The sequence below is a fragment of the Lissotriton helveticus genome, chromosome 1_1, assembly GCF_964261635.1.
Source record: "Lissotriton helveticus chromosome 1_1, aLisHel1.1, whole genome shotgun sequence".
NCBI classification, from domain to species: Eukaryota; Metazoa; Chordata; class Amphibia; order Caudata; family Salamandridae; genus Lissotriton; species Lissotriton helveticus.
Window position 1 is genome coordinate 325,122,038 of NC_136057.1, and position 13,780 is coordinate 325,135,817.

Sequence of the window (13,780 nt, forward strand, 5' to 3'; positions counted from 1 at the left end):
TTTCTGTCTATTATTTATAGCCTATGTTATTGTTTTCCATACTAGTCGATGCCTGGCTTGAATGTGTTGTCCCTTAATGTTAAGGGCTTAAATCATCCTGTGAAACGATCCAAGATCTTGGATTATTGCAAATCTCTCTCTTCAGATTTAGTCCTATTTCAGGAAACAAAAGTATCTACCAAAGTCGAATTATTCTTGAAGAAAGATTGGGTTTCAGATGTTGTTTGCTCTGATGCGTGTGGCAAAAGAAATGGGGTTGTCACCTTGGTTTCCAGGAATTCAGGATTGTCCATAGTTTCTTCTGATCACGATTCTGAAGGTCGTTGGTTATTAACTAGATTGTCTGATGGTTCTTCTGATCTTTATGTTATGAACATCTACGCCCCTAATAAGGATGATCCGGCCTTTTGGAAATCAGTTGCCAAAAAATTGAATGATAAGCCTCACTCTGGTAACCTTGTTGTTGGGGGGAGATTTTAATTTGGTGATGGATCCCATTCTTGATAGGAATTCAGTTTTTCAATTTCGTCCTCCAAAATCCCATAAACAAATGCTTAATATGTGTTCCCTTTCTCATCTGCAAGACATATGGCGCCTTCATAACCCTACTGGTAGTGATTTTTCCTTCTTTTCTTCACCTCACTCTACCTTTTCTCGTATTGATTACTTACTTGTTCATTCTTCCCTTGTTCCTGCTTCCTCCTCTCCGATTATTCATCCTATTCTGATTTCTGACCATGCCGCGGTTACTTTTACTCTCTTGTCCTTTGCTCCCAAATCGAAAGCTAGATCTTGGAGGTTAAACACAGAACTTCTATATGACACTTCTCAGGTTGATGAATTTTCTAGCGCGATTGACACTTTTTTTTTGGAGAATGAAGGATCAGTTTCCTCCCCGATTGTTCTCTGGGACTCGTTCAAATGTACTTTCGGAGGCCAGGCTATTAAATGTATGTCTAAAAGGAATGCTGATATTAAAAAAGAACTTGCGGATCTCGCTACTAACATTAAAAATCTGGAATCTTCCTTTCGTCACTCTAAAGATACATCTTGCCTTCAGTCAATTAAGCATCTAAAATACAAATACAACACTATAGTTACCAAGAGAGCCTATATTGGGGTTCAAGATCAGAAATCCAAAAGGTTATTGTTAAAAAATAGAGCTCGTAAGATGCTCGCAGCTACATTGAAATTCCAAGATTCTTCCTTTAAGTCTTTCCAAATCTCTTCTATTACTGATCATCTTGGTGTTAAAAAATTTCAGACCGGGGAAATTCTTGAAGTTTTTCGGGATTTTTACAATAACCTATACTCACCTTCTGATCAGGCCTCTTTTGAACAATGTCAAGAGTTCTTAAAATCTGTTCCTGTGAAATCACTTTCTCGAGAAGATAATACTTTTTTAGGTGGCCCTATTACTTCTGATGAAATTACCTCCGCAATTAAGGCTACTCGTTCGGGGAAAGCTCCAGGGCCTGATGGCTACCCTATTCTATTTTATAAAACCTTTCTTCCTGTGATTGTTCCCAAGCTTCAGTCTGTGTTTGATGCTTTTATTCAGAATGGCTCTGTCTCTGGTACTGCGGCGGATGCTACGATTGTGGTGATCCCTAAAGAGGGAAAGGATCATTCAGATCCCAAATATTTTCGCCCCATTTCCCTTTTGAATATGGAAGCTAAGATCTTTGTAAAATTTTGGCCAAGAGATTAGAATCCTTCATTCCTACATTGGTACATTCCTCTCAAACCGGTTTTGTGAAAGGCCGTCTTGCGCGTGACAATATTCGCACATTTTGTCACATTCTTGGAGCTGCCAAACGATCTAATCTCCCAGCTGCGGCCTTGGCGCTTGATGCTGAAAAGGCCTTTGATAAGGTTTCTTGGCCATTTCTGCGGGCTGTCTTATATGCACATAATCTTGGTGACTCCTTTATTAACATGGTCATGTCCTTATACGCCCAGCCCAGAGCTAATATACGAGTTAATGGTGCTACGTCATCTTTTTTAAATCTTCGCCAGGGTACCAGACAGGGTTGTCCCTTATCCCCTCTTTTATTCTTGTTATCCATTGACCCTCTCCTTAGATTGATTGAGCTGAATCCGGATATTAAAGGGTTTTCTTTTGGTCCTCATTGCATTAAAACTGCGGCGTACGCAGATGATGTCCTTATTTTTTCATATGATATTGCCGTGGCTATACCTGCTATCTCGGATACGATTGCCCTTTTCTCAAAGGTTTCTGGATACACCTTAAATAAGGATAAAACTGAGTTGTTTCCCTTGAATGCCTATTGCTTCCCCACACATATGGGTTCTGCTGGTTTCAAATGGCAGTCTAAACACTTAAAATATTTGGGTATTTATTTCTGTTCTACTTTATATGATACAATTGCCTATAACGAAAACCAGACTATTCTTAAAATTCGCCGCCTTTTAGATACTTGGTCACCGAAACACATTTCCTGGTGGGGTCGTCTTCAGACTCTTAAAATGATGATTACACCTATTGTTAACTTCGTATCCTCTATGCTTCCGGTGAAACTTTCAGATTCCTTTTTTCATGAAATTGACGTTTTGACGTCTAAATTTTTATGGAATGATAAACGAGCGAGAATTGCTTATAAATTTTTACGGAAGCCTTATGATATGGGAGGGGTTAATCTGCCTGACTGGGATAAATACCAAACTGCCTTTTTGGCTTCCCAAGGTGCTCTTTGGTTTTCTTGTCCCGTTAGTCACGTGCCTTCCTGGTTGTTCATAGAGCAGGAATTGGCTTCTCCATTACCGACTGCATCTTTTTGCACTGCGTCTACTCTTTCTATTCCTTTTTCCCGCTCTATTATTTTAGACACTCTGTCTGCGGTTCGAAAGGTAGACAAGTTGGTGGCGCTTCCACTTCATAAATCTAGATGGTCGTCTATTTGGCGGAACTCTAAAATTAAAATTAATATTGATCCTTCCTTGATTTCCTACTGGGCGGCTAAAGGGATATCGTTGGTTAAACATCTTTATGGTCCTAATGATGAGCCTCTACCCTTTTCCTCTTTAGCTCAACAATTCTCCTTAACTAATTTAGATTTTTATACTTTTCTTAAAATTAAGGTGGCACTTGCTAAAGTACGTCTTCATCCTAATTCTTCTACGTTTACTCTTTTTCAAATTTGGTTGAAATCTGGTCATGTAGCCTCAAAAATTTATAAATTTTTATCTACGTCTTCATCTTCCCCTCATACGGTTGCTCAACATAAATGGTTACGTCATTTTGAACATAGCGTCATCGATCATATTTCTTCAGATACATGGCAGATGATTGGTAAACTTTCTCTTCGCAATAAAATCGCCCCATCGTTAATGCAATCTAAATTTTTCTCTATTAATCTTCTTCATTGGACGCCTGTGCGCTTACATTCGCTCAGTCTCAAAGAAGATAATCTATGCTGGAGTTGTGGCTTATCGCCAGGGGATTTTTCACATATGTTTTTTGACTGCTCTCTACTCCAACCCTTTTGGGACCTCATACATAAACATATTATGCTCATTTTTGATATTAATTTTCAACTTTCTCTCCCATTAATTTTATTGGGCCCTCTTGCGGCTCCATCTCCTCTCCCCTTGGAGCCCATGGAGCTACAATTATTAGATCTTCTATTGACCGTTGCTGTGAAAGTAATTCTTATGGACTGGAAATCCTTCTCCTCTGTTTCGTATCATACTTGGTGGGCTTGGGTTTCCTTCTTACGCAGTGCTCATACTTCGGTCGATCAAGCTCATCTCTCTCCGTCGATTGCTAGTGGGGTGTGGACCGCTCTAGACAATTACATGGATTTGTCATCACAGGGGTTGGTTGATCAATATCCCTTTCGTATGTCTGACTGAATGGTGTCTTGTTTGTTCGGATTTATTCATTACTTTTAAGGTTTATCCATTGGAAAATCCTTCCTTCCTTTTCCCCCTCTTTCTTCTCTGTATCCTCTTTTTTCCATCTGCTCCCTCTTATTCTCGCTTTTCTTCCTTCTTTTTCTGCTTTTTTCCTCCTCTGACTATATCAGCTGATAGTGATACATTTGTGGATGGTTTACATATAAGCTAACCTGATTGGTCTTCATGAATGCATATTTTTATCTCTGGCAGAATACTTTTATTTACTATATCTGGATGCATTTCATATGAATTATTTTTGGATTTCATCTTCTGATGGTCTGTTTATTTGCTCTCAAATGTATCACTTTATTTATATTCTGTATCTTCATTTGTTTATTTACAACAATAAAATCTTTTGAAATTAAAAAAGGCTGTTGACCAGGAAAACTTTACCGTGACACATAATCATTTTGAGCCAACAAGTTTTTTTTTTATCCGACCGGGTTCTCTTAAAAAACTACTGACATCTCCACATATTAGGAACACCCTACCAATATATTCTGCTTTATTGTAAACGGTCTTGAATCATGCCCCGTCAATGACCAGCGCTCCGCAGCTTTACAACTATGTTTGTACTTTACAAATGTCAACACATACATATATGCATACGCATATCCCCAAAAGAGGGGCTTTAGGAAACTCCAAGGTTGGTGAACACAGCCTTTAAGAAGGGCTGGATATCGGAGCACTGGTGAGGATAAAGGTCCGCAAGGGTAGATCAAGAATCGACTGGAGTTCACTCTAAGAAAGGAAGCAACACTGTGCATGCCTATAGAGAGATCCAGAGATGGACAGTCCAAACGCATGAGTAAATCAACAGAGGGGAGAGATCCAGAGATGGACAGTCCAAATGTATGTGTAAATAAACAGAGGGGAGAGATCCAGGGATGGACAGTCCAAATGTATGAGTAAATAACCAGAGGGGGGGGGGATCCAGAGTTAGACAGTCCAAATGTGTGAGTAAATAAACAGAGGGGAGAGATCCAGAGATGGACAGTCCAAACGTATGAGTAAAGCAACAGAGGGAGAGATCCAGAGATGGACAGTCCAAACGTATGAGTAAATAAACAGAGGGGAGAGATCCAGAGATGGACAGTACAAACGTATGCGTAAATAAACAGAGGGGAGAGATTCAGAAATGGACAGTCCAAATGTATGAGTAAATAAACAGAGGGGAGAGATCCAGAGATGGACAGTCCAAACGTATGAGTAAATGAACAGACGGGAGAGATCCACAGATGGACAGTCCAAACGTATGAGTAAATAAACAGAGGGGAGAGATCCAGAGATGGACAGTCCAAATGTATGAGTAAATAAACAGAGGGGAGAGATCCAGAGATGAAAAGGGGGATGCAGAGATGAAAAGTCCAAATGCATGAGTAAATAAACAGAGGGGAGAGATCCAGAGATGGACATCCAAAATGTATGAGTAAATAAACAGAGGGGAGAGATCCAGAGATGGACAGTCCAAATGTATGCGTAAATAAACAGAGGGGAGAGATCCAGAGATGGACAGTCCAAATGTATGCGTGAATAAACAGAGGGGAGAGATCCAGAGATGGACAGTCCAAATGTATGAGTAAATAACCGGAGGGGGGATCCAGAATTAGAAAGTCCAAATGTATGAGTAAATAAACAGAGAGGGAGAGATCCAGAGATGGACAGTCCAAATGTATGAGTAAATAACAAGAGGGGAGAGATCCAGAGATGGATAGTCCAAATGTATGAGTAAATAAACAGAGGGGAGGGATCCAGAGATGGACAGTCCAAATGTATGAGTAAATAAACAGAGGGGAGAGATCCAGAGATGGACAGTCCATATGTATGAGTAAATAAACAGAGGGGAGCGATCCAGAGATGGACACTCCATATGTAGGAGTAAATAACCAGAGGGGAGAGATCCAGAGATGAACAGTACAAATGTAGGCGTAAATAAACAGAGGGGAGAGATCCAGAGATTGATTTGATTTGATTGGAAGATTTATAGAGTGTTAATAACTGATTTTGCAGCCCTACATATAATGCATTGCCATAATCTAATTTTGAAAGGACCAACAAGGTAACCAGGGTTTTGGATGTATCCGGTGGAATGTATGGCAACAATTTCCTAATTAGTTTTAATGTGTACCAAACAGAGGAGGAGAGATTATTTATTTGCGCCTTAAAAGTAAGTTTGGATTTGAATGTAACTCCCAGATTCCTTACGTTGTCCACCGGCGATGGGCATCTGCCGAGCCTATCCGGCCACCATACGTTTGACCAGATTTTAGGTTCGGCCCCCAGTAGCAGAACCTCTGATTTATCGCCATTTAGTTTTAAGCAGTTAGCCTGCATCCAGTGACTGACCTGGTCCATGCAGAGTCTGAATCTAACCCGCGGTCTCAGTGGTGTTGTTGGAGATTGCCACCACTATTTGGGTATCATCAGCGTAGGATAGTGGGACGAACCCGCAGTTTCTGATGACGTTGGTTAGAGGGGCAGCATATATATTAAATAGGGAGGGGCTCAGTGAAGATCCCTGGGGGACCCCCCACGGCAGACTGAAGGACCTAGATGCAAATTCCCCAAGCTGAACCGAGAAGGATCTGTCTTCCAGAAAACAGGCCAGCAAGGCAGTTGTGGATGTATGAAGGCCTATGTCTTTCAGCCGGGTTAGGAGTATATCGTGGTTAACAGTGTCAAAGGCCGCAGACAGATCTAACAGAATGAGGGCGGCCTTCCCCCCTGCGTCCAGTATACTCCTAATTTCCTCGGCTGCCATCACCAAGGCAGTTTCAGTCCCATGTTCCTCTTGGAACCCATATTGGGAATCATCTAGGACATGAATGTCCCTGACAAACCCCGCAAGTTGTAAATTCAACAGTTTTTCAAGGATTTTAGCAGGGAATGGGATTCTTGAAATTGGCCTAAAGTTAGCTGGTATGGAAGGGTCAAGGTTAAGCTTCTTAAGGAGAGGAAGAACCGAGGCCGCCTTCCAGGATTTAGGGAAACAACGGGACTGTATTATATTGGCGAGGAGCGGCTGGAGTTGGGAGCAAAGCAGCTCTGGAAACAAGTGTAAGACCTTGGGGGGGGGCAAGGGTCCATAGGGCCCCCCGACTTAGTTGACATAACCAAATCAATGATCTGTTCAACCGAAGGAAATGAAAACTTGAATTTAGATTTTGTGGGGCTAGAGTCTAAGGGCTTACCCTGACTAGGCTGACTAGGTTGGCTAGAGATGGACAGTTCAAATGTATGAGTAAATAAACAGAGGGGAGGGATCCAGAGATGGACAGTACAAATGTATGTGTAAATAAACAGACAGAGGGGAGAGATCCAGAGATGGACAGTCCAAATGTATGAGTAAATAACCAGAGGGGAGAGATCTAGAGATGAGCAGTACAAATGTATGAGTAAACTAGCAGCCCGTCCCGACTTTGTCCGGGAGCAACAGGCTTCCCCGACCACTGCCCGCCCCGACATTGTCCAGCAGCCCGGCCCCCGCCCCGCCCAGCCCGTCCCCCGCCTGCCCCGACATGGATCCCCTTACCTCAGACGCCGGTCCGCTGCTCCTCACGTCAGCGCTCCTCCCCCGCGCCATGTCTGCCGCTCCCTTACCTCAGCCGCCGCTCCTCCAGCCTGTCCGCTGCTTGCACCGCCGCTGGCCTGTCCGCTGCTCCTCACGTCACTGCTCCTCCCCCGCGCCATGTCCGCCGCTGCTCGTCGCGCTCCTGGACGCCGCTCCTCCCCATGCTCCTGACGTGAGCACGCACGTCGTGGCAGGCGCTACTTCGGAGGCACGACTTTTTTTTTACTGTACATTTTTTAAATAACGTTTTTTTAAAAATGTATATAGCCTATAACCATCTACACACCCTGACGATTCCAACGGTGTATCGGGTGGGTGGATTGGCGCTGTGGTTCCCGAGTTTACCCGCCTCAAAGGCTGAAAGTTCTTCCTTTATTATAGTAGTATAGATAACCAGAGGGGAGGGATCCAGAGATGGACAGTCCAAATGTATGAGTAAATAAACAGAGTGGAGAGATCCAGAGATGGACAGTACAAACGTATGAGTAAATAACCAGAGGGGAGGGATCCAGAGATGGACAGTCGAAATGTATGAGTAAATAAACAGAGGGGAGAGATCCAGAGATGGACAGTCCAAATGTATGCTATAAATAAACAGAGGGGAAGCTCAGGATACCAGTAAATCTGTTAGCAAAATCATATGAAGGTGTTTATAAAACAAATGCACTTTGATTAGAGATGAAGCAATAGCTGGCCATTTAATGGCTTGGACGTGAAGCATTGGTTTGGCGGGGGTTATAACATCCCTTAATTCGCTACTCATCTCCCCTTTTCCCCAGCCTGTTTCTCCGCTGCACAGGTGTTTTAATGGTTTTCTCATATAGCCGAATCGCAGTAGATACAGACCAGTTTCCGTTTGTATTTTGCCCAAATCCCTCTATGCTTGGGAGGTGCTTAGCAGGTAGATACACGCTGATAGCTAACTCACTAGGAGCGCCTGGGAAAGGGCTCTTAGCACTTACTTCTTGAGAAATTGAAATAATTTTTAAATTGCACCACATTGCACTGCTTTTAAACTTGCATTGTACCTGATATAGCTTTCATTTTGTACTTCCCCGGTCCACCGATGAGCAATCAGTTTGAGTGGAGGGAAGTTCTCACACGCACGCACCGGTGGTTTCTACACTTCCGGTTTGAAGCAGCTTGAAGGTCAGCAGGCTAGTTGTGCCTCCCCTTCACTACTTAAGCTCTATGTCACCTGCGGCATGCAGCAGGAGCGCCGGCGGCACGCCAAAGGCAAGCCCGTCTGCGCCCGTCCGTGCCTAGGGCCACACCCCCTGTCGGGACCTCCAAAGATTTGTGTGTCAAACCATTGATTTATACCTCTGAGCAGCTTAAATCGATATTTAATACCAACATGCGCTCTCACAGCTGCCCGGCCATTAATGTTGAGCGAATAACTCAGTTTCCTCTCTTTTGTTCCACCTGTTCGTTTTCCTTAGACAACCACCACGCTCTCTTACCTTCGCATACCAAAAAGCAACATACGGCACTTAGAATTATCCGGTCAGCCTTCATAAACGTACGGTCGCTACCTAAAGATAAATAGGAAATTCTAAATTTCCTTGAAGATCTTAAATTGGACCTTCTTTTTATAACTGAAACTTGGGGCGACCGGTCCTGTGGCCAAGATTTCTCCACAGCAACTCCTGAGGGCTTTACGAGCCTTAGATTTGCAGAGCCTCAAAAAAAGAAGGAGGTCTGGCAATTATACATCGCGACAACTATTTGGTGAGAACAGTACTCATCCACACAACAATTTGTGAAGCAGTTACCTTCACTATCACGATACCTCACTTTAATCTTTTTAAATGCATCCTTCTTTAGCGGCCCCCAAGCTCTAAAACTGAATTTCTCTCCTCTATGGGTTGTTTACTAGAGTCAGTGGCCGGAGAAAACAAATACTCCATTTTTGGAGACATCAATTTCCATCTTGAAGCCAATGAAGACCAAGATACCATGGCCCTCCTGGCGGAAATTGAAGCGGTAGGCCTTATCCAACTGGTCTCATCCCCCACTCACACTGCGGGCCACACATTGGATGGCCTTTTTTCTAACCATCAACAACTTACATTAGAAGATATTATTCCCATGCCATGGACAGACCACTGTGCGGTCCTTTTTGAAATTCGATCTAAAATTAACCCTGCTTTGCCCACTAAACCTACCACCCCTAGCCATTATAAAGCATGGGGTAACATTGATTCGCAAGAATTTAAATCTAAATTACTCGCCTCCCTACCAGCTGTTCTTTCTGACTGAGCTGGCAGCTACCACCCATACGAATTGGATTTTGGACGCAGTCGATTCGGCGGTTCCGACTAAAAAAAGGTCCACTAACAGGGCTCTGCTGTCTGCTCCTTGGTTCAACGAAACCCTTAGACTTGAGAAACATATTTGTAGACGTCAAGAGCTTCGCTGGCGATTAGATTATGATCCTATTCAAAAGTTACATTACAAACAGGCTTTGTCCAAATATAAACATCTCCTGGTTACAGAAAAAAGTACATTTTATTGTAGGCAAATAGAATCTGCACAAGATTCGGTAAATCATCTATATCAGGAGGTTACTCGGTTATCTGGACAAGGCCCTACAACTTCTATAGTGGCTTCTCAAAACCTTTGTAACTCACTGGCAACTTACTTCAAAGAAAAAGTCATTAATATATATTCTAACTTTACAACTCACATCTCCAGTGACTCTCTTCCAGCAGTTTCTCATGAACACACAGATTGTCCTGTGATGTTTCAATTACACTCACAGACAAAAACCCTGCTCCTTCTTTGAAGGAATTTAATCAGGTTTCTCCAGAAACGATCTCACACATACTTACCACCATCAATTAAGGATCTCCCGATGACCCTTGCCCTCCGCCCACTCTCAAGTTGTTCCCTGACATTATAGGCACCAACCTATCGGAGATCTTTAATTTGATGTTTAAACCGGCATATTTCCCTCTATTTGGAAAAAAAACGTCATCAAGCCCCTTATTAAAAAGAGCAATCTGGATCAATCAGAGGTCACCGGTGACAGACCTATAGCTTCTCTTCCATTTCCAGCTAAGATCGTTGAAAAGGTTATGAATGCTCAGTTATCAGACTTCATTGACCAAAACAATTGCCTGGATGAATCTCAGTTTGGATTCAGAAGGGGACATGGCACCGAAACTGCTCTCACAAGGCCTCGGATGAAATCAGGAAAATATTAGATGGAGGAGGAGCTGCAGTCCTGATATTGTTGGATCTCTCTGCGGCTTTCGACACGGTCGATCATGTGACTCTGATCGACCATGTCGCGGACGTTGGGATCTCCCACAGCGCTAAAGCCCTTCTGTCCTCTTTCCTTACTAACCAAGCACAGTCAGTCAGTTTTGGTAACTTCAATTCACCATCGTTTGCTCTGCCATGCGGTGTGCCTCAGGGATCCTCGCTGAGTCCGACCTTATTGAACATCTATGTGTCTGACTTGGCGAGGGTCATCAAATCCCACCAAAACACACAAGATGATGGACGGAATGTTGCACAATGGCAAAACATTCACCCCCAGTCACAGATCTGGGTTTAATCCATTGTTATTTTGCTCACCAAGCCACCCCAGTTCAAACATGGCCATATGCAAATCAGTCTTGACCCTGTGCCTCATGGGAACAGTCCAGCCCGAACTTCATCAAATCCCACCACCTGGGCATAACATCGTATGCAGACGACATGCAACTGGTTCTGGCATTTAATAACAATGGTGCAAAAATGGCACACAACTTCCAACAGGGAATGCTGGCAATCAGTACATGATGGCAGATAATTACCTTAAATTGAATTCCGATAAGATGGAGGTTATGATTTTTGGCAATCTCCTCCCCGTTTGGTCCCCCATTTGGTGGCCAGCAGAGTTGGGATCACCTCCATCACCAGTTGCAAAGGTATGAAATTTGGGGGTCATCTTTGCCAATAAACTGTCAGTTATGCACTATGCAAATACGGTTGTCTCTGCATCGTTCTTGATCATTAAAATGATAAAGAAACTCCTTCCTTACTCGACTACTGTAATGGGCTTCTCATTAATGCTCAGGAAAGAGTATTAAACAAGTTGCAACTGGTGCAAAATGCAGCAGCTAGACTGCTCACAGGTACTCCCAAATTTAAACCAATCTCCAACAATATTCGACAGCTGCATTGGCTACCTGTTAGAAACAGAGCCAAGTTCAAAGCTTTGTGTATCTCCTTTAAATCAATGCACTCTTCCGGACCAAGGTTTTAAAAAAAAATCACTATGTCCCTATACTCCCTCAAGGTGCTTACGTTCATCTTCAGCAAACCTCTTGATGGTACCACGGACAAAAAAGGTCTCATGAGGCGACAGATCCTTCCTAGTTGCCACTACTAAGCTTTGGAACAGTCTTCCAGCCCATATTAGGACAGCCGCGACCTTACTTACATTCAGGAAGCAAATATAAACGTGGCTCTTTAATCAATAGTCACTATCTCCCTGCTAGCATACTCCATAGCGCCGAGACACCCATGGGTATTTGTGCGCTCAATAAATCTCATAAATAAAAATAAATAAAATAACTTAAAACAGACGCTCTATTCCTGCCATAACTTCAAACAAAATTTTTTTCATCTAGATCCAGGATTAATGAAATTAGCATTTTGTCAGCTTGGAGTTGGGTTTGTCAGACAGAGATTCTACAACCAGGCTTTTCACAATCCCTATGCCCGACCCCTAGGACTTTCAACCTCACAAAGCAGGAGGAGGGATACAAGTGCCAATAATGGCCGCTTAACCTCTCCTCGCACTGGCACATTCTAAGGAGGCCCCTTCATAAACCTTTCCCATCATTACCTGCTATGATTGTTGTCGCCTGTCTCCTTACATTATTCTTGTCCGTGTACTCCCCGTAGTCAATCTTGCCTTCTACAAAGACCCGAGCCCTGCAAGAGACAAGAGGGAGGTGTTAAACTCAATGTTGGATTATTTATACGTCCGCGCTCTACAGAAAGGGAAGACTTCGATACAACTCGCGTGGGACACACAGTGAGGATCTGACTTCAGACAGGACCTGCTAAGAAAAACAGCAACAGTCTTGTGCATTCTAGGGAGTCTGACACCTAGATTCAGTTACTGCTGAAGCTTCGTCAATAGTAACAGGCCCTGTTTGAAGGTCACATCTCCAGGGAGATAAAGGGGTCAAGATAGAAGGCTAATAGAGGGATACATGAGCAGCTCTAGAACCCTACATACATTTGATCTACCGGGTCAAACACCCAAAACAAAAAAACAATGAAAAGAGGATTCAAGTAAACAAACTGAAGTTAATATCCATGTACTACTTCATTGCCCCTCCTTCCTGAGTTAAGAATACAGTCCCACCCCTTTGGAAATGTTGACAGGGCGGATGATGGGGTGAGAGCTCAGAAGGGATCCCCAAGGTACTTACCAAAGTGGCCTGCACCCGGTGCTCAATCCTTACTGCTATTTAAGACCTGAATGTAAATGTTTAGTATTTCGCCCTTCTGATGAGGCATCCTACTACTTGCCATGTACAAGAATGGGTGGCTGCTGATCTCCCTGTAGTTCTACTGTATTGTACCGGCAAGTTACTTACAAAAGCTATTTGAAACATTTGCAGGGCTAGATAAAGGAGGTTCAATGGATTACTCATGAACAATGTGTCTTAAACCACATTTTACTACTACTTATATAACACAGCAGCACTGAGAATGATAACTGAGAGCAGAGTTCTGGAGGGCGACTCTTGAACATCTTGGCTAGGTGCTGAGAAGGGAGTTAGTTTCCCTACACCCCTGAGACATGGCTACTGGGGTCTTACGCACCCAGCGATAAAAGGGCGGGTGGGCTTCAGGTTCTGGGCACTTCTGCTCATACTGACAAGAAGGCACTTAGCCATGAACTGGAAGGCTGGCTAGGCACCACCCATCATGCAATGGAGGAGAGATGAATCCCAAAGGCCCAGAGGCAGTGCTTAGCATTAAAGCAGGAAAAAAGAAAAGGAAATGGATAATTGGGAAGAAGGGATTAGGAGGAAACACAGGGCATTGGTGCCTTCGCAGACTTCTGTAACAGTGCATGTGCCAGAGTGATTTGCCCTGCACAATGGTCCAATATGAGGTAGTGAGCAACACCAGAGGATCTAGTACGAATTATTACAGGAATGCATAGTCAAATGGATTAGGGCCTAGATAGGATCACAAGAAAAATTATGTTTTAAAAAATCCAATTGAGACAGGATTAAGCAGGGGTGATTATTGGCACCCCCGCCAGGTTCA

General features: G+C 43.3%; 1 protein-coding gene across 2 annotated transcripts in view; it reads right to left on the minus strand.

The window, feature by feature from the left end:
* The window catches only part of SSBP1 (single stranded DNA binding protein 1), a 201,610-nt gene that overhangs the window by 45,296 nt on the left and 142,534 nt on the right, over positions 1–13,780 (minus strand). For both annotated transcript variants that reach the window (XM_078653629.1, XM_078653637.1), the window contains exon 6: positions 12,336–12,424. In XM_078653629.1, coding sequence (XP_078509755.1) covers positions 12,336–12,424 — 89 coding nt within the window. The remainder of the gene's footprint in view (positions 1–12,335; positions 12,425–13,780) is intronic.